Source organism: Somniosus microcephalus, chromosome 11, assembly GCF_052327205.1.
Source record: "Somniosus microcephalus isolate GS21.2 chromosome 11, FLI_Smic_1.0, whole genome shotgun sequence".
Lineage (NCBI taxonomy): Eukaryota > Metazoa > Chordata > Chondrichthyes > Squaliformes > Somniosidae > Somniosus > Somniosus microcephalus.
The window spans coordinates 234,780,213-234,799,122 of record NC_140997.1 but is presented as its reverse complement, the minus strand read 5'-3'; the positions used below and the strand labels follow the sequence as shown (position 1 = coordinate 234,799,122).

The 18,910-nt window shown below is 52.4% G+C and overlaps 1 protein-coding gene across 2 annotated transcripts in view; it reads right to left on the bottom strand.

Annotated features, from left to right (window-relative positions):
* The window catches only part of LOC147111352 (zinc finger protein ZXDC), a 42,461-nt gene extending 24,477 nt beyond the window's left edge, over positions 1 to 17,984 (bottom strand). For both annotated transcript variants that reach the window (XR_015080087.1, XM_086002153.1), the window contains exons 1-4: positions 17,030 to 17,984; positions 10,486 to 10,638; positions 8,079 to 8,157; positions 5,956 to 6,086 (exon numbers count right to left, since the gene is read on the bottom strand). Coding sequence is in view for 1 of the 2 variants with exons in the window: in XM_086002153.1 (XP_085858279.1) it covers positions 5,956 to 6,086; positions 8,079 to 8,157; positions 10,486 to 10,638; positions 17,030 to 17,969 (1,303 nt within the window). In the remaining variant the exon portion in view is untranslated. The remainder of the gene's footprint in view (positions 1 to 5,955; positions 6,087 to 8,078; positions 8,158 to 10,485; positions 10,639 to 17,029) is intronic.
* Positions 17,985 to 18,910: the final 926 nt, after the last annotated feature.

Genomic DNA, 18,910 nt, shown 5'->3' with positions numbered 1-18,910 from the left:
GCTCTTGTCCAACAGGTTCGAGGCTCTTACTCCCTGTGGGGAGGATGAGCAACCTGGCCACAGCACCGTGGAACAGGGGGCCATTCAAGAGGGGGGAGTAAAAAGAAATCTTGTAGTGGTAGGGGATAGTATTATTAGGGGGATAGATAGGGTTCTTTGCAGCCGAGAGCGAGAGTCCCGAAGGCTGTGTTGCCTGCCCGGTGCCAGGGTTAAGGACATCTCCTCTGGGCTGGAGAGAAACTTGGAGTGGGAGGGGGAGGATCCAGTTGTTGTGGTCCATGTTGGTACCAACGACATAGATAGGACAAGGAAAGAGGTTCTGCTGAGGGAGTATGAGCAGCTAGGGGCCAAATTAAAAAACAGAACCACTAGGGTAATAATCTCCGGATTACTACCCGAGCCACAAGCAAATTTGGCTAGGGTAAATAAAATCAGAGAGTTAAATGTGTGGCTCAAAGACTGGTGTGGGAGAAATGGGTTTTGCTTCTTGGGACACTGGCACCAGTACTGGGACAGGAGAGAGCTGTTCCGTTGGGATGGACTTCACTTGGCCAGTGCTGGGACTAGAATCCTGGCGAATCGAATAACTAGGGCTGTAGAGAGGGCTTTAAACTAATTAGTGGGGGGGAGGTTTCAAGAGAGCAAAAAATAAAAATGTCAGCGGAGAAGGCAATAGAACAAGGTAGCAGTGGGGGAATTAAAAACCAGAGCGTGTCAGGAAGGGACAGAATGTATAAAGATAAAGGTAAAGTAGTAAAGGGGGTAAAAGCAGGAATAAATTGTCACAAAACATATTTAAAAGTTCTTTATCTGAATGCACGCAGCATTCGTAACAAAATAGACGAGTTGACGGTACAAATAACTACACATGGGTATGATCTGGCGGCCATTACAGAAACATGGCTGCGAGGTGACCATGACTGGGAACTAAACATCCAGGGGTATTTGACAATTAGGAAGGACAGACAGGAAGGAAAGGGAGGTGGGGTGGCTATGTTAATAAAGGATGGAATCACTGCAATAGTGAGAAATGATATTGGGTCAAAGGAGCAGGATAGTGAAACAGTTTGGGTGGAGATAAGGAATAATAAAGGGAAAAAGTCACTAGTGGGCGTAGTCTATAGGCCTCCTAACAGTTGCAACTCTGTTGGTCGGAGTATAAATCAGGAAATAGTTGGGGATTGTAATAAGGGAACAGCTATAATCATGGGGGATTTTAACTTTCATATTGACTGGACAAATCAAATTGGGCAGGGCAGCCTTAAGGAAGAGTTCATAGAGTGCATTAGGGACGGGTTACTTGAGCAGTATGTTACTGAACCAACCAGGGGGCAGGCAATCTTAGATCTTGTCCTGTGTAATGAGACAGGATTGATAAAAAAATGTCCTAGTAAAGGATCCCCTTGGAATGAGTGACCATAACATGGTTGAATTCCAAATTCAGTTGGAGGGTGAGAGAGTTGGATCTCAAACCAGCGTACTAAGCTTAAATAAAGGTGACTATGAAGGTATGAGAGCAGAGTTGACTAAAGTGGACTGGGAAAATAGATTAAAGTGTAAGACGGTACATGAGCAGTGGTGTACATTCAAGGAGATATTTCACAACTTTCAAGAAAAATATATTCCACTGAGGAAAAAGGGGCGTAAAAGAAAAGACAGCCATCCGTGGCTAAGTAAAGTAATAAAGGATAGTATCCGACTGAAAACAAGGGCATATAAAGTAGCCAAATCTAGTGGGAGGATAGAAGATTGGGAAGCATTTAAAAGCCAGCAAAGAATAACTAAAAGATTAATTAAGAAAGGGAAGATAGATTATGAAAGTAAACTAGCAAAAAATATAAAAACAAATAGCAAGAGTTTCTACAGTTATATAAAAAGAAAAAGGGCGGCTAAAGTGAATGTTGGTCCCTTAGAGGACGAGACTGGGAAATTAGTGGTGGGGAACATGGAGATGGCAAAAACACTGAACAAATATTTTGTATCAGTCTTTACAGTAGAGGACACTAAAAATATCCCAACACTGGACAAACAGGGGGCAATGGGGGGGGGGGGGGGTGGAGGAGCTAAACACGATTAAAATCACTAAGGAGGTGGTACTCGGTAAGATAATGGGACTAAAGGCGGATAAATCCCCTGGACCTGATGGCTTACATCCTAGGGTCTCGAGAGAAGTAGCGGTAGGGATTGTGGATGCATTAGTGGTAATTTTCCAAAACTCCCTGGATTCAGGAAAGGTCCCAGCAGATTGGAAAACTGCTAATGTAACGCCTTTATTTAAAAAGGGAAGTAGACAAAAGGCTGGAAACTATAGACCAGTTAGCCTAACATCTGTGGTTGGTAAAATGTTGGAGTCCATTTTTAAGGAAGCAGTAACAGGACATTTGGATAAGCATAATTTAATCGGACAGAGTCAGCATGGTTTTATGAAGGGGAAGTCATGTTTGACAAATTTGCTCAAATTCTTTGAGGACGTAACAAACAGGGTGGATAAAGGGGAACCAGTGGATGTGGTGTATTTGGACTTCCAAAAGGCATTTGACAAGGCGCCACACAAAAGATTACTGCACAAGATAAAAAATCACGGGATTGGGGGTAATATACTGGCATGGGTGGAAGATTGGCTATCTAACAGAAAACAGAGAGTTGGGATAAATGGTTCATTCTCGGGTTGGCAATCAGTGACTAGTGGTGTTCCGCAGGGGTCAGTGCTGAGACCCCAACTCTTTACAATCTTATATTAACGATTTGGAGGAAGGGACCGAGTGCAACGTATCCAAGTTTGTTGACGATACAAAGATGGGAGGGAAAGCAGTGAGTGAGGAGGACATAAAAAACCTGCAAAAGGACATAGATAGGCTAAGTGAGTGGGCAGAAATTTGGCAGATGGAATATAATGTTGGAAAGTGAGGTTATGCACTTTGGCAGAAAAAAATCAAAGAGCAAGTTATTGTCTAAATGGAGAAAAACTGCAAAGTGCTACAGTACAAAGGGATCTGGGGGTCCTGGCGCATGAAACACAGAAGGTTAGTATGCAGGTACAGCAGGTGATCAGGAAGGCCAATGGAATCTTGGCTTTTATTGCAAGGGGGATGGAGTATAAAAGCAGAGAAGTCTTGCTTCAGTTATACAGGGTATTGGTGAGGCCACACCTGGAATACTGCGTGCAGTTTTGGTTTCCATATTTAAGAAAAGATATACTTGCTCTCGAGGCAGTTCAGAGAAGGTTCACTCGGTTGATTCCGGAGATGAGGGGGTTGACTTATGAGGAAAGGTTGAGTAGGTTGGGCCTCTACTCATTGGAATTCAGAAGAATGAGGGGCGATCTTATCGAAACATATAAGATTGTGAGGGGGCTTGATCGGGTGGATGCGGGGAGGATGTTTCCACTGATGGGTGAGACTAGAACTAGGGGGGCATAATCTTAGAATAAGGGGCTGCCCTTTCAAAACTGAGATGAGGAGAAACTTCTTCACTCAGAGGGTAGTAAATCTATGGAATTTGCTACCTCAGAGAGCTGTGGAAGCTGCGACATTAAATAAATTTAAAACATAGATAGACAGTTTCCTAGCTGATAAGGGAATTAGGGGTTACGGGGAGCGGGCAGGGAAGTGGACGTGAGTCTAGATTCAGATCAGCCATGATCCTGTTGTCTGGCGGAGCAGGCCCGAGGGGCCGTATGGCCTACTCCTGCTCCTACTTCTTATGTTCTTATGTTAGGTGTTCAAAATCATGAAGGGTCTGGACAGAGTAGATAGAGAGAAACTGTTCCCATTGGCAGAAGGGTTGTGAACCAGAGGGGACAGATTTTAAGGTGATTGGCAAAAGAACCAAAGACGACATGAGGAAAAACTTTTTATGCAGCGAGTGGTTAGGATCTGGAATGCACTGCCTGAGAGGGTGGTGGAGGCAGATTCAATCGTGGCTTTCAAAAGGGAATTGGATAAGTACCTGAAGGAAAAAAAATTGCAGGTCTACGGGGAAAGGGCGGGGGAGTGGGACTAGCTGAAGTGCTCTTGCAGAGAGCCGGCACAGGCTTGACGGGCCGAATGGCCTCTTTCTGTGCTGTAACCATTCTATGATTCTGTTCTATCAATAGCAAGAAATAAAAAAACATATTTTAAGAGCTTCTACATGTATGTGAAAAGGAAGCGAGTAGCAAAAGTAAGCACTGGTCTCTTAGAGGCTGAGACAGGAGAAATTATATTGGGGAACAAGGAAATGGCTGAGACTTTAAACAAATATTTTGTATCTGTCCTTACAGTAGAAAACACAAAGTATACCGAGAATAGTGGGGAACCAAGGGGCTAATGTGAACGAGGAATTGAAAGTAATTAATATCAGTGGAGAAAATGTACTCGAGAAACTAATGGGACTAAAAGTCAACAAATCGCCTGGACCTGACGGCCTACATCCTAGGGTTCTAAAAGAGGTGGCTGAAGAGATAGTGGATACATTGGTTGTGATCTTCCAAAATTCACCAGATTCAGGACAGGTCCCAGCAGATTGTAAGCTAGCAAATCTAACCCCGCTATTCAAGAAAGATGGGAGAGAAAACAGGGAACGACAGGCCAGTTAGCCTGACATCAGTCGTCAGGAAAATGCTGGAATCCATTACTAAGGAAGTGGTAACAGGGCACTGAGAAAATCATAATATGATTAGGCAGAGTCAACATGGTTTTATGACAGGGTAAATCGTGTTTGACAAATTTATTAGTTTTTTGAGGATGTAACTAGCAGAGTAGATAAAGGGGAACCAGTGGATGTAGTATATTCGGATTTCCAAAAGGCATTCGATAAGGTGCCACATAAAAGGTTAAGCAAGATAAGGGCACATGGAGTTGGAGTTAAGGTATTAGCATGGATAAAGGATTGGTTAACAGACAAAAAGCAGAGAGTCGGGTTAAACGGGTCATTTTCAGATTGGCAGGCTGTAACTAGTGGGGTGCCACAAGGATCAGTGCTTGGGCCTCAGCTATTTATGATCTATATTAATGACCTAGATGAAGGGACCGAGTACGATGTATCCAAGTTTGCTGATGATACAAAGCTAGGTGGCAAGATGCGAGGAGGACGCATAGAGCCTGCAAAGGGAGTATAATGTGGGGAAATGTGAGGTTATTCACTTTGGTAGGAAGAATAGAAAAACAGAGTATTTTTTAAATGGTGAGAAACTTTCAAATGTTGGTGTTCAGAGAGATTTGGGTGTCCTAGTACAAGAAACAGAGTTAGCCTGCAGGTACAGCAAGCAATAAGGAAGGCAAATGATATGTTGGCCTTTATTGCAAGGGGGTTGGAGTATAAGAGTAAGGAAGTCTTGCTCCAATTGTACAGGGCCTTGGTGAGACCGCACCTGGAGTACTGTGCACAGTTCTGGTCTCCTTATCTAAGGAAGGATATACTTGCCTTGGAGGCGGTGCAACGAAGGTTCACTAGATTGATTCCTGGGATGAGAGGGCTGTCCTATGAGGAGAGATGGTAAGGGGCCAGCCTTTCAAGACTGAGATGAGGAGGAATTTCTTCACTCAGAGGGTTGTGAATCTTTGGAATTCTCTGCCCCAGAGGGCTGTGGATACTCGGTCGGTGAGTATATTCAAGGCCGAGATCGATAGATTTTTGGACTCGAGGAATCAAGGGATACGGGAGGAAAGTGGGGTTGAGGTCGATGATCAGCCATGATCTTCCTGAATAGCAGAGCAGGTTCGAGGGGCCGTATGGCCAACTCCTGCTCCTATTGCTTATGTTCTTGTGTCCTGGTCAGTATTTATCCCTCAACAGCTGCACCCATCCAGGCAAGTAGAGGGAATGCCATCACACGCCTGCTTAAAGTCTGGCCTCTACACCAATATGACTGGTGAGACTTTCTCTTTGGCCTACCGAGCACACAGTGCTCTTCTAACTTCAAGTAACTTTGACCAAGTACGCCTCCTGTATCCACACAGCGCAGCTCAGACATACCTTCAACAGGACAAACAAACGGCCTGGTGCCAAGGTGAGTGATGCTATGCCCCTTCAGGTGCTCCGCCCTTGTGAACGATTTTCCACAGCCATCCACAGGACAGACGAACCTCCGGTCATCTTCATGGGTCCTACGGAAAGACACAAACTTCAGAACCCGGAGTGTTGCGGCTTCAGATTGTGAAACGATTGCACTAGAAACTTTGTCCTATTTATTTTAAGAGCTAGGTGAAGTACTGAGGTGTTGAGTTTCACAGTTTTGAGATCCTGGTAATGAAATGAGATGTTTAAAGCACAGCAGGGGGCCTTTTGGCCCATCATGCGTCAGCCGTGGCTCAGCAGGTAGCATTCTAGAGTCAGAAGGTCGTGGGTTCAAGTCTCACTCCAGAGACTTGAGCAAGAAATCTAGGCTGACACTCCAGTGCAGTGCTGAGGGAGCGCCGCACTGTCGGAGGGGCAGTACTGAGGGAGCGCCGCACTGTCGGAGGGGCAGTACTGAGGGAGCGCCGCACTGTCGGAGGGGCAGTACTGAGGGAGCGCCGCACTGTCGGAGGGGCAGTACTGAGGGAGCGCCGCACTGTCGGAGGGGCAGTACTGAGGGAGCGCCGCACTGTCGGAGGGGCAGTACTGAGGGAGCGCCGCACTGTCGGAGGGGCAGTACTGAGGGAGCGCCGCACTGTCGGAGGGGCAGTACTGAGGGAGCGCCGCACTGTCGGAGGGGCAGTACTGAGGGAGCGCCGCACTGTCGGAGGGGCAGTACTGAGGGAGCGCCGCACTGTCGGAGGGGCAGTACTGAGGGAGCGCCGCACTGTCGGAGGGGCAGTACTGAGGGAGCGCCGCACTGTCGGAGGGGCAGTACTGAGGGAGCGCCGCACTGTCGGAGGGGCAGTACTGAGGGAGCGCCGCACTGTCGGAGGGGCAGTACTGAGGGAGCGCCGCACTGTCGGAGGGGCAGTACTGAGGGAGCGCCGCACTGTCGGAGGGGCAGTACTGAGGGAGCGCCGCACTGTCGGAGGGGCAGTACTGAGGGAGCGCCGCACTGTCGGAGGGGCAGTACTGAGGGAGCGCCGCACTGTCGGAGGGGCAGTACTGAGGGAGCGCCGCACTGTCGGAGGGGCAGTACTGAGGGAGCGCCGCACTGTCGGAGGGGCAGTACTGAGGGAGCGCCGCACTGTCGGAGGGGCAGTACTGAGGGAGCGCCGCACTGTCGGAGGGGCAGTACTGAGGGAGCGCCGCACTGTCGGAGGGGCAGTACTGAGGGAGCGCCGCACTGTCGGAGGGGCAGTACTGAGGGAGCGCCGCACTGTCGGAGGGGCGGTACTGAGGGAGCGCCGCACTGTCGGAGGGGCGGTACTGAGGGAGCGCCGCACTGTCGGAGGGGCGGTACTGAGGGAGCGCCGCACTGTCGGAGGGGCAGTACTGAGGGAGCGCCGCACTGTCGGAGGGGCAGTACTGAGGGAGCGCCGCACTGTCGGAGGGGCAGTACTGAGGGAGCGCCGCACTGTCGGAGGGGCAGTACTGAGGGAGCGCCGCACTGTCGGAGGGGCAGTACTGAGGGAGCGCCGCACTGTCGGAGGGGCAGTACTGAGGGAGCGCCGCACTGTCGGAGGGGCAGTACTGAGGGAGCGCCGCACTGTCGGAGGGGCAGTACTGAGGGAGCGCCGCACTGTCGGAGGGGCAGTACTGAGGGAGCGCCGCACTGTCGGAGGGGCAGTACTGAGGGAGTGCTGCACTGTTGGAGGGGCAGTACTGAGGAAGCGCTGCACTGTCGGAGGTGCCATCTTTTGGATGAGACGTTAAATCGAGGCCCCCCCGTCTGCTCTCTCAGGTGGATGTAAAAGATGGCCACTATTTCGAAGAGCAGGGGAGTTCTCCCCAGTCTGCTGGGCCAATATTTATCCTTCAAATCAACAGCATTAAAACAGATTCTCTGGTCATTATCACATTGCTGTCTGTGGGAGCTTGCTGTGCACAAATTGGCTGCCGCATTTCCTACATTACAACAGTGACTCCACTGCATTAAATTTCAATGGGCGAAGTTGAGCTTTTCACACCCGCCCTGATGTAACCATGCACAAACCCCTACGAAAACTAAGGTTGATTTTGGCCTTTTTGCTTTTTACCTTTTGTGTCGTAGTAACTTGGACATGCAGGTGAATGACCAGCCACAGCCATCGAAGTCACAGATAAAAGGCCTTTCACCTGCACAAGAAAGATTGTCCTTTTAAAAATCGGCGCTGACATTTACTGCAGTTGAAATCTTACAGGCAAACTAAAACACAACACGCTGCGCCTGATGGAGACATGACACTGGGAAAATATTCGCACAGCATTAAATGCCTCAAACCGATAATAGTTAGGAACTGTGTGCAGTGTGTGTCTGCCAATGACTATTGCACTGACCTGCAGTAGGGTAACAGGAGCACCCATCAGACTGCAGCAGGACAAGACCGTTCAAATCTAACAAAAGTCTAAAAGTGGTATTAAAACAATTTCAAATCATCACCAACGCCCCCATTTTTTCAGACGGCAATCGTTGATTCTGCCATTCCCATTTACACCTCCTCTAGACTCATCTTTTGTTTCTTTACTTATCCCATTACCATCCCCTATTTCTCATTTAATCTCTCCTGCCTTCCCTTTTGTTCTTGCCTCCCCCCCCCCCCCCCGGTACTTGCTTAAAACCTGTTACGTCGTTAACTTTTTCCAGTTCTGACGAAGGGTCATTGACCTGAAATGTTAACTGTTTCTCTCTCCGTAGATGCTGCTTGACCTGCTGAGTATTTCCAGCATTTTCTGTTTTTATTTCAGATTCCCAGTATCCGCAGTATTTGGCTTTTCTAAAAGTGACGTTAGTGTCCACACAAGGGCACAGGTTCCAGAGCTTTGTGTTTCCGAAAGCAAGAGTTGTTTTGACAGGAGACAGCGTCTCCAGTACAGGCACTGAGACTTATAGCTGATCAGCCAGTTTTAAACATTCCTGCCACCAACAATTATAGAATCATAGACGTTTATGGCACAGGAGGCAGCCATTCGGCCCATCGTGTCTGTGCCGGCCCAAAAAGAGCTCTCCAGCCTAACCCTACTTTCCAGCTCTTGGTCCGTAGCCCTGTGGGTTACGGCACTTCAAGCGTATATCCAAGTACTTTTTAAATGTGATGAGGGTTTCTGCCTCGACCACCCTTTCAGGCAGTGAGTCCCAGACCCCCAACCACCCTCTGGGTGAAAAAAAGCTCTCCTCAACTCCCCTCTAATCCTTCCTCCAATTGCTTTAAATCTCTGCCCCCTGGTTATTGACCTCTCTGCTAAGGGAAATAGGTCCTTCCTATCCACTCTATCCAGGCCCCTCAATTTTATACACTTCAGTTAAGTCTCCCCTCAGCCTCCTATATTTCAAAGAAAACTCCAACCTATCCAATCTTTCCTCATCGCTAAAATTCCCCAGTCCTGGCGGCGTTACCCAGTGTGTTATCCTTTTATGAGCTTTGGTGAATTGTGGAAATAGAAACATAGAAGATAGGAGCAGGAGTCGGCCATTCGGCCCCTCGAGCCTGCTCCGCCATTCAATGAGATCATGGCTGATCATCCAAATTCAGTACCCTGTCCCTGCCTTCTCCCCATACCCCTTGATCACTTTACCCTTAAGAAATATATCCAACTCCTTCTTGACTATATTTAATGAATTGGCCTCAACTGCCTTCTGTGGTAGAGAATTCCACAGGTTCACCACTCTCTGGGTGAAGAAATTCCTCCTCATCTCAATCCTAAATGGCTTACCCCTTATCCTTAGACTGTGACCCCTGGTTCTGGACTCCCCAGCCATCGGGAACATCCTTCCTGCATCTAGTCTGTCCAGTCCTGTTAGAATTTTATAAGTTTCAATGAGATCCCCTCTCATTCTTCTAAACTCCAGCGAGTACAAGCCCAATCGACCCAATCTCTCCTCATACGTCATTCCTGCCATCCCAGGTATCAGCCTGGTGAATCTTCGCTGCACTCCCTTCATGGCAAGAACATCCTTCCTCAGATAAGGCGACCAAAACTGCACACAATACTCAAGGTGTGGTCTCACCAAAGCCCTGTACAACTGCAGCAAGACATCCTTGTTCCTGTACTAGAACCCTCTCGCTACGAAGGCCAACATACCATTTGCCTTCTTAACCGCCTGCTGCACCTGCATGCTTACTTTCAGCGACTGGTACACAAGGACACCCAAGTCTCATTGCACTTCCCCTTCTCCCAATCTATTGCCATTCAGATAATAATCTGCCTTCCTGTTTTTGCCACCAAAGTGGATAACCTCACATTTATCCACATTATACTGCATCTGCCCAATCACCCAACCTGTCCAAATCATACTGGAGTTTCTCGGCATCCTCCTCACAGCACACATGCCCACCCAGCTTTGTGTCGTCTGCAAACTTGGAGATATTACATCTAGTTCCCTCGTCCAGATCATTAATATATATTGTGATAGCTGAAATTATATGTCATAGCGGAACGAGACTGCTCCATCAGTTATAACCGTACCAGTGTGGCTCCTCAGGTGAATCTTCAAGCGGCAGGCTTTGTCGTAACGCTTGTCGCAGCCTGGGAAAGAGCAGGTGAAGTACTCCTGATCTCGGAAATGGGAACGGTTGTGAGACCCAAGGGCACTGATGGTAATGAACGTCTTCTCGCAACCTGCAACAGAGGAGGAGTTTTACCACCTTTAGAAAACACACGAGCCATCTTTTCCACCCCCTCCCCATGATCTGTAGGTCTACATTTATAATACTGTGCATCAAAAAAAGTGCCCATCTGAAGTTCTGTGTGTGTGCCCTCCGAACTGCAATAAAAATTCTACACACGTGTGTCTGCGTGGGAACTCCCATAGCACCATCCATGGGCAGCCTCATATCTGGAGCACCGCAGTGAGGTGAGTCTCTCTCCTCCTTTAAGACGCTCCTAAACCCCCACTTTGACCAAGCTTTTGGTCGCCTGTCCTAATATCTCAACGTGGCTCGTGTCAAATTTTGGTCTGATTTACACTCTCACTAAGTGCCTTGGGATGATTTAATATGTTAAAGGCTCTATGTAAATGCAAGTTGTTCATAAGTGGATAGAGAGTGCGTGTGGGCTCGAAAGGCTTCCTCCCACCAAAAATTTTGAATGAAAGAATCACAGTACAGGAGGCCATTCGGACCATCTTGCCTGTGCCGGCTCTTTGAAAGAGCTACCCAACTAGTCCCACTCCCCTGCTCTTTCCCCATAGCCCTGAAAATTTATCCAATTCCCTTTTGAAAGTTACTATTGAATCTGCTTCCACCGCCCTTTCGGGCAGCGCGTTCCAGATCACAACAACTCGCTGTGTAAAAAGAATTCTCACCTCTCCTCCAGTTATTTATCCAATCACCTTAAATCTGTGTCCTCTGGTTCCTGACCCTCCTGCCACTGGAAAGTTTCTCCTTATTTGTTCTATATGAAAACCCTTCATGATTTTGAACACCTCTATTAAATCTCTCCTTAACCTTCTCTGCTCTAAGGAGAACAATCCTGGCTTCTCCAGTCTCTCCGCAAAACTGAAGTCCCTCATCCCTGGTACCATTGTAGTAAATCTCCTCCGCACCCTCTCCAAGGCCTTGTGGTGCCCAGAATTGAACACAATACTCCACCTAACCAGTGTTATAACTGTTCACCATAACTTCTTTGTTTTTGTACGCTATGTCCCTATTTATAAACCATAGTTTTTAACAGCTTTATCAGCCCAGGAAGTGGTGAGAATGTGGAATTGGTACCATAAGGAGCAATTGAGGCGAATAGCAGAGATGCATTTAAGGGGAAGCGAGATAAGTACAGGAGGGAGAAAGGAACAGAAGGATATGCGGATAGGGTGAGATTAAGTAGGAGAGGAGGCTCATGTGAATCATAAACACCAGCATGGACCAGTTGGACCGAATGCCGTTTCTGTGCTGTAAAGGCTGTGTAATACTAGAATCTTACAGCACAGGAGGCCATTCGGCCCGTTGAGCCTCTGCCAGCTCTTTGCTGTCCAATTTAGTCCCACACCCCAGCTTTTCCCCCATAACCCTGTAAATGAATCCTCTTCAATTACATGTCCAATTGCTTTATTTTTGGGAAGCTCCAAGGGAACAGGAAGGATGTGATTGCATTAGAGAGGGTACAGAGGAGATTTACGAGAAAGTTGCCAGAACTGGAGAATTTTAGCGATGAGGAAAGATTGGAGAGGCTGGGCTTGTTTTATTTGGAACAGAGGAGGCTGAGGGGAGATTTAATTGAGGTGTATAAAATTATGAGGGGCGTAGATAGGAAGGACTTATTTCTCTTAGCAGAGGTCAATTGGTCGGAGGATTAGAGGGGAGTTGAGGAGAACTTTTTTCACCCAGAGGGTGGTGGGGGTCTGGAACTCACTGCCTGAAAGGGTGGTCGAGGCAGAAACCCTCATCACATTTAAAAAGTGCTTCGATATGCGCTTGAAGTGCCGTAACCTACAGGGCTACGGACCAAGAGCTGGAAAGTGGGATTAGGCCGAATGGCCTCCTTCTGCGCCGTAAACATCTATGGTAAGTGCCAACAGCTGACATGTTGCAATCATTCAAAACTCTAATGCCCTTATCCTAACTCGCACCGTGTCACGTTCACTCATCACCCGTGTTCGCTGATACGCATCAGCTCCCGGTCCGGCAATGCCTCGATTTTAAAATTCTTATCCCCGTGTCCAATCCCACCTATGGCCCTCACCCCGCCCTGTCCAGAGATCTCTGCATTCTTCCAATTCTGGCCTCTTACGCCTCCCCGGTTTTAATCGCTCCACCGCCGGTGGCCGTGCCTTCAGCTGTCTGGGCCCTAAGCTCTGGAATTCCCTCCCTAAACCTCTCAATCCTCCTTAAAACCAACATCTTTGACCCAGCTTTGGCTCACCAGTCCTAATATCTCCTTACGTGCCTCAGTGTCAAATTTTAGTCTGATTTATACTCCTGTGAAGCGCATTGGGACGTTTTTATTATGTTAAAGGCGCTCCCTCAGTACTGCCCCTCCGACAGTGCGGCACGCCCTCACTACTGCCCCTCCGACAGTGCAGCGCTCCCTCAGTACTGCCCCTCCGACAGTGCGGCACTCCCTCAGTACTGCCCCTCCGACAGTGCGGCACTCCCTCAGTACTGCCCCTCCGACAGTGCGGCGCTCCCTCAGTACTGCCCCTCCGAAACTCCCTCAGTACTGCCCCTCCGACAGTGCTGTGCTCCCTCAGTACTGCCCCTCCGACACTGCGGCACTCCCTCAGTACTGCCCCTCCGACACTGCGGCGCTCCCTCAGTACTGCCCCTCCGACAGTGCGCCGCTCCCTCAGTACTGCCCCTCCGACACTGCGGCGCTCCCTCAGTACTGCCCCTCCGACACTGCGGCGCTCCCTCAGTACTGCCCCTCCGACACTGCGGCGCTCCCTCAGTACTGCCCCTCCGACAGTGCGGCGCTCCCTCAGTACTGCCCCTCCGACAGTGCGGTGCTCCCTCAGTACTGCCCTTCCGACAGTACGGCACTCCCTGAGTACTGCCCCTCCGACAGTGCGGTGCTCCCTCAGTACTGCCCCTCCGACAGTGCGGCGCTCCCTCAGTACTGCCCCTCCGACAGTGCAGCGCTCCCTCAGTACTGCCCCTCTGACAGTGCAGCACTCCCTCAGTACTGCACTGGAGTTAATAAGCGAAGGGGCTTCCTGTATGCGTGCGTGAAAGATTGAACACGGGGATAAGAATTGAGCCCACCAAAAACTTTATAATCATAGAATCTCACAGCCCAAAAGGAGGCCATTCGGCCCCTTGTGTCTGTGCTGGAAAGTGGGATTTGGTGAAAGGTGCTATATAAATGCAAATCTATACCTCTTTTTGGGCTGGTGCAGACACAATGGACCGAATGCCTGGTTTCTGTGCTGTAAAGGCTATGCAATACTAGAATCTTACGGCACAGTAGGAGGCCACTCAGCCGGTCGTGTCTGTACTAGCCCAATTTTAGCCCCACAACCCCAGCTTTCCCCCTCTAATCCTCCTAGCCCCTCGTGTATGTGCTGGAAAGTGGGTTTTGGTGAAAGGTCCTATATAAATGCAAGTCTATAGCTCTTTTTACACCGGCATGGACATGACGGAATGAATGGCCTCTTTCTGTGCAATAATAAAATTATACAGCACAGGAGGCCATTCGGCCTGTCGTGCCTGCGTTAGCTCTCTGCTGTCCCATTTAGTCCCACTCCCCCCAACCCTCCTCTATCAGTTCGCCTTATTATCTTGAAAACTTCGATCAGATCACCCCTTATTTTCCACATTACAACAGTGACTACACTCCAGAAGTACTTCATTAGTTGTAAAGCGCTTTGAGATGTCCGGTGGTCGTGAAAGGCGCTGTAGAAATGCAAGACTTTCTTTATCTTCTAAATTCTAGGGAAATACAACCCTAGTTTGTGTAATCTCTCCTAGTAATTTAACCCCTGGACTCCACAGCCCCGGTTTTGCCCGCTAACCCGCCTCAGCACAGAAGACGGCCGCTCGGCCCATCGAGTCGCTGCTAGCCCCTTCCCCCAGCACGCCCCCCCCTCAGCACAGAAGGAAGCCACTCGGCCCATCGTGCCCTGTGCTGTCCCAATTATAGTCCCACAGGTGGTGGCAGCTCGGCCCGTCAAGTCGCTGCTAGCCCCTCCAGCCCCCCTCCCACCCTCTCTCTCTTTCTCCCTGGCCTCCCCCCCGGGCTGAGGGTGCAAGGCTCAACGGGGAAGGCGCTACAGAAATGCAAGTCTTTCTCTCTTTCTAAAATCCAGAGAATGCAACCCAAGTTTCTGTAATCTCTCCTGGTAATTTAACCCTCCGAGTCCACACCCCTGGCCCGCCCCCGCCAACACAGAAGGACGCCGCTCGGCCCATCATGCCCTGTACTGTCCCAATTTTAGTCCCACATTACAAGTGACTAGACACTCAGCCCGTTGAGTCGCTGCTAGCCCTTTCCCCCAGCGCCCCCCCTTAACACAGAAGGAGGCCGCTCGGCCCGTCATGCCCTGTGCTGTCCCAATTATAGTCCCACAGGAGGCGGCCGCTCGGCCCATCGTGTCCTGTGCTGTCCCAATTATAGTCCCACAGGAGGCGGCCGCTCGGCCCGTCGTGCCCTGTGCTGTCCCAATTATAGTCCCACAGAAGGAAGCCGCTCGGCCCGTCGTGCCCTGTGCTGTCCCAATTATAGTCCCACAGGAGGAGGCCGCTCGGCCCATCGTGCCTTATGCTGTCCCAATTACAGTCCCACAGGAGGCGGCCGCTCGGCCTGTTGTGCCCTGTGCTGTCCCAATTATAGTCCCACAGAAGGAGGCCGGTCGGCCTGTCGTGCCCTGTGCTGTCCCAATTATAGTCCCACAGGAGGCGGCCGCTCGGCCCGTCGTGCCCTGTGCTGTCCCAATTACAGTCCCACAGGAGTGGGCCGCTCGGCCCATCGTGCCTTCCCAAATTATAGTCGCACAGAAGGCGGCTGCTCGGCCCGTCGTGCCCTGTGTTGTCCCAAATATAGTCCCTCAGGAGGCGGCCGCTCGGCCCGTCATGCCCTGTGCTGTCCCAATTACAGTCCCACAGGAGGGGGCCGCTCGGCCCGTCGTGCCCTGTGCTGTCCCAATTATAGTCGCACAGGAGGCAGCCGCTCGGCCCGTCGTGCCCTGTGCTGTCCCAATTATAGTCCCACAGGAGGCCGCTCGGCCCGTCGTGCCCTGTGCTGTCCCAATTACAGTCCCACAGGAGGAGGCCGCTTGGCCTGTCGTACCCTGTGCTGTCCCAATTACAGTCCCACAGGAGGAGGCCGCTCGGCCCGTCGTGCCCTGTGCTGTCCCAATTACAGTCCCACAGGAGGAGGCCGCTCGGCCTGTCGTGCCCTGTGCTGTCCCAATTATAGTCCTTCAGGAGGCGGCCGCTCGGCCCGTCATGCCCTGTGCTGTCCCAATTACAGTCCCACAGGAGGCGGCCGCTCGGCCCGTCTTGCCCTGTGCTGTCCCAATTATAGCCCCACAGGAGGCCGCTCAGCCCGTCGTGCCCTGTGCTGTCCCAATTACAGTCCCACAGGAGTGGGCCGCTCGGCCCGTCTTGCCCTGTGCTGTCCCAATTATAGCCCCACAGGAGGCCGCTCAGCCCGTCGTGCCCTGTGCTGTCCCAATTACAGTCCCACAGGAGTGGGCCACTCGGCCCGTCGTGCCTTGTGCTGTCCCAATTATAGTCGCACAGAAGGCGGCCGCTCGGCCCGTCGTGCCCTGTGCTGTCCCAATTATAGTCGCTCAGGAGGCGGCCGCTTGGCCCGTCGTGCCCTGTGCTGTCCCAATTATAGTCCCTCAGGAGGCGGCCGCTCGGCCCGTCTTGCCCTGTGCTGTCCCAATTATAGCCCCACAGGAGGCCGCTCAGCCCGTCGTGCCCTGTGCTGTCCCAATTACAGTCCCACAGGAGTGGGCCACTCGGCCCGTCGTGCCTTGTGCTGTCCCAATTATAGTCGCACAGAAGGCGGCCGCTCGGCCCGTCGTGCCCTGTGCTGTCCCAATTATAGTCGCTCAGGAGGCGGCCGCTTGGCCCGTCGTGCCCTGTGCTGTCCCAATTATAGTCCCTCAGGAGGCGGCCGCTCGGCCCGTCATGCCCTGTGCTGTCCCAATTACAGTCCCACAGGAGGGGGCCGCTCGGCCCGTCGTGCCCTGTGCTGTCCCAATTATAGTCGCACAGGAGGTGGCCGCTCGGCCCGTCGTGCCCTGTGCTGTCCCAATTATAGTCCCACAGGAGGCCGCTTGGCCCGTCGTGCCCTGTGCTGTCCCAATTACAGTCCCACAGGAGGAGGCCGCTCGGCCTGTCGTGCCCTGTGCTGTCCCAATTACAGTCCCACAGGAGGAGGCCGCTCGGCCTGTCGTGCCCTGTGCTGTCCCAATTACAGTCCCACAGGAGGAGGCCGCTCGACCCGTCGTGCCCTGTGCTGTCCCAATTACAGTCCCAGAGAAGGAAGCCGCTCGGCCCGTCGAGTCGCTGCTAGCCCCTTCACCCACCCTCCCTCCCTCTCTCCGGGCCTCGGGTGCGCGGCTCACCGGGGAAGTCGCAGTGGAAGGGCCGCTGGGGCTGGCAGTGGGCCCGCCGGTGGGTGCTGAGCGAGAGGGCGGTGGCGAAGGGCTGCGAGCACAGGTCGCAGGCGAGGGCGGGCTGGCGGGCGTGGGCCTTCATGTGGGCCCGCAGGTTGTAGACGGTGGTGAAGCGCTTGTCGCAGCGCTCGGCCGGGCAGCCGAAGGGCCGCAGCTTGCCGTGCGACAGCAGGTGCCGCTTCAGCTTGTAGGCCGTGGCGAAGGCCCACTCGCAGCCGGCCGCCGTGCAGCGGAAGGGCCGCTGGCCGTGGGACAGCAGGTGGAGCCGGAGCCCCCGCTTCTTGTCGAAGGCCTGGCGGCAGCCCAGCTCCGGGCAGGGGAAGGGCGGCGGCGGAGGAAGAACCGCCGGGCCTAGCGCATCCCCGGCCTCGAGTAGCGGCCGGCCCGCCTCAGGGGCGCCGGCGGCCGGCCCGGCTCCGCACTCCAGGCCCAGGCCCGGCTCGGCGGCCTCCTCCTCGGCCACGATCAGCAGGCCGTTCTCCAGCTGGACGATCAGGTTTCCGGCCCTGGTCCCAGCCCCGGCCCCCGGCGGGTTCTCCAGCAGCAGGCCCGGGTACTCGGCCTCCGCCTCGGCAAACGGAGGCCCCGGCCGGGCCTGGCTAAGGTAAAAAATCTTGCCGGCGGCCTCCTGAGGCGGCGGGGCCGGCGGGGCAGGAGAGGCCGAGGCCCGGCGCCGCTCCAGCTCCGGCCCCGGCTCTGCCAGGTTGAACAGGACGAAAATCTCGGGCCGCGCCTCGGCGGTGGCTCCGCCCAGCACCAGCGAATATTGGGCGGGCGGCTCGCCCGCCGCGTGTGAGGGAGAGTGCGGGGGGCGCTGCTGCTCCGGGCCCCGGCTCTGCTCCAAGCTCAGGCTCCGGGCCGGGCTAGGCCGCGGCCCCTGGCTTTCCATCCCCGGGATCCCCGCAAAACCCGGCCCGGAGCCCGGACTGGATCAGGGGGCCGGCGCGCTGAGGGAACAAAACCCGGACTGGATCATCGAGCCGGAGCGCTGGGGAACAAAACCCGGACTGGATCATCGGGCCGGAGCGCTGGGGAAAAAAAACCCGGACTGGATCATCGGCCCGGGGCCGGAGCCCTGGGGGAACAAAACCCGGACTGGAGCCATGAAACCCGGACTGGATCATCGAGCCAGAGCGCTGGGGGAACAAAACCCGGACTGGATCATCGGCCCGGAGCCGGAGCCCTGGGGGAACAAAACCCGGACTGGAGCAGGAGCACTGGCGGAACAGAACCTGGACTGGAGCCAGAGTGCTGGGGGGAATCAAAACCCAGACTGGATCCCCCACCCGGAGCACCAAGGGTCAAAACCCAGACTGGATCCCAGCAGGATCAGGAGCCTCTTACATAAAGAAAGACTTAGAATCATCGAAATAACAACAGAAAATGCTGGAAAACCTCAGCAGGCCAGGCAACATCCGTTGAGAGAGAAAGAGAGTCAACGTTTCAGGTCGAAAACCCTTCTTCAGAACTGAGAAAAAAAAGGCAGGAAATGAAACAGATTAAAAGGCCAGTTTGGGGGCTGGGAAATGGGGGAGGGGATGAAAGAACAAAAGGGAAGGTCTGGGAGGTGAAGAGACATTAAGAGATATTCAAGGCGAGACGAGATGGTAATAGGACAGGTAAAGAGACAAAAGATGGCTTAGAATCATAGAATGGTTACAGCACAGATAACCACAGGAGGAGGCCATTCAGTCTGTCGGGCCCGTGCCAGCTCTTTGAAAGAGCTATACAATTAGTCACACCCCCCCCTTACACTTTCCTCATAGCCGTGCAATTTTCTCCCCTATAATTTTGAACACCTCTATAGAATCATAAAATCATTACAGCACG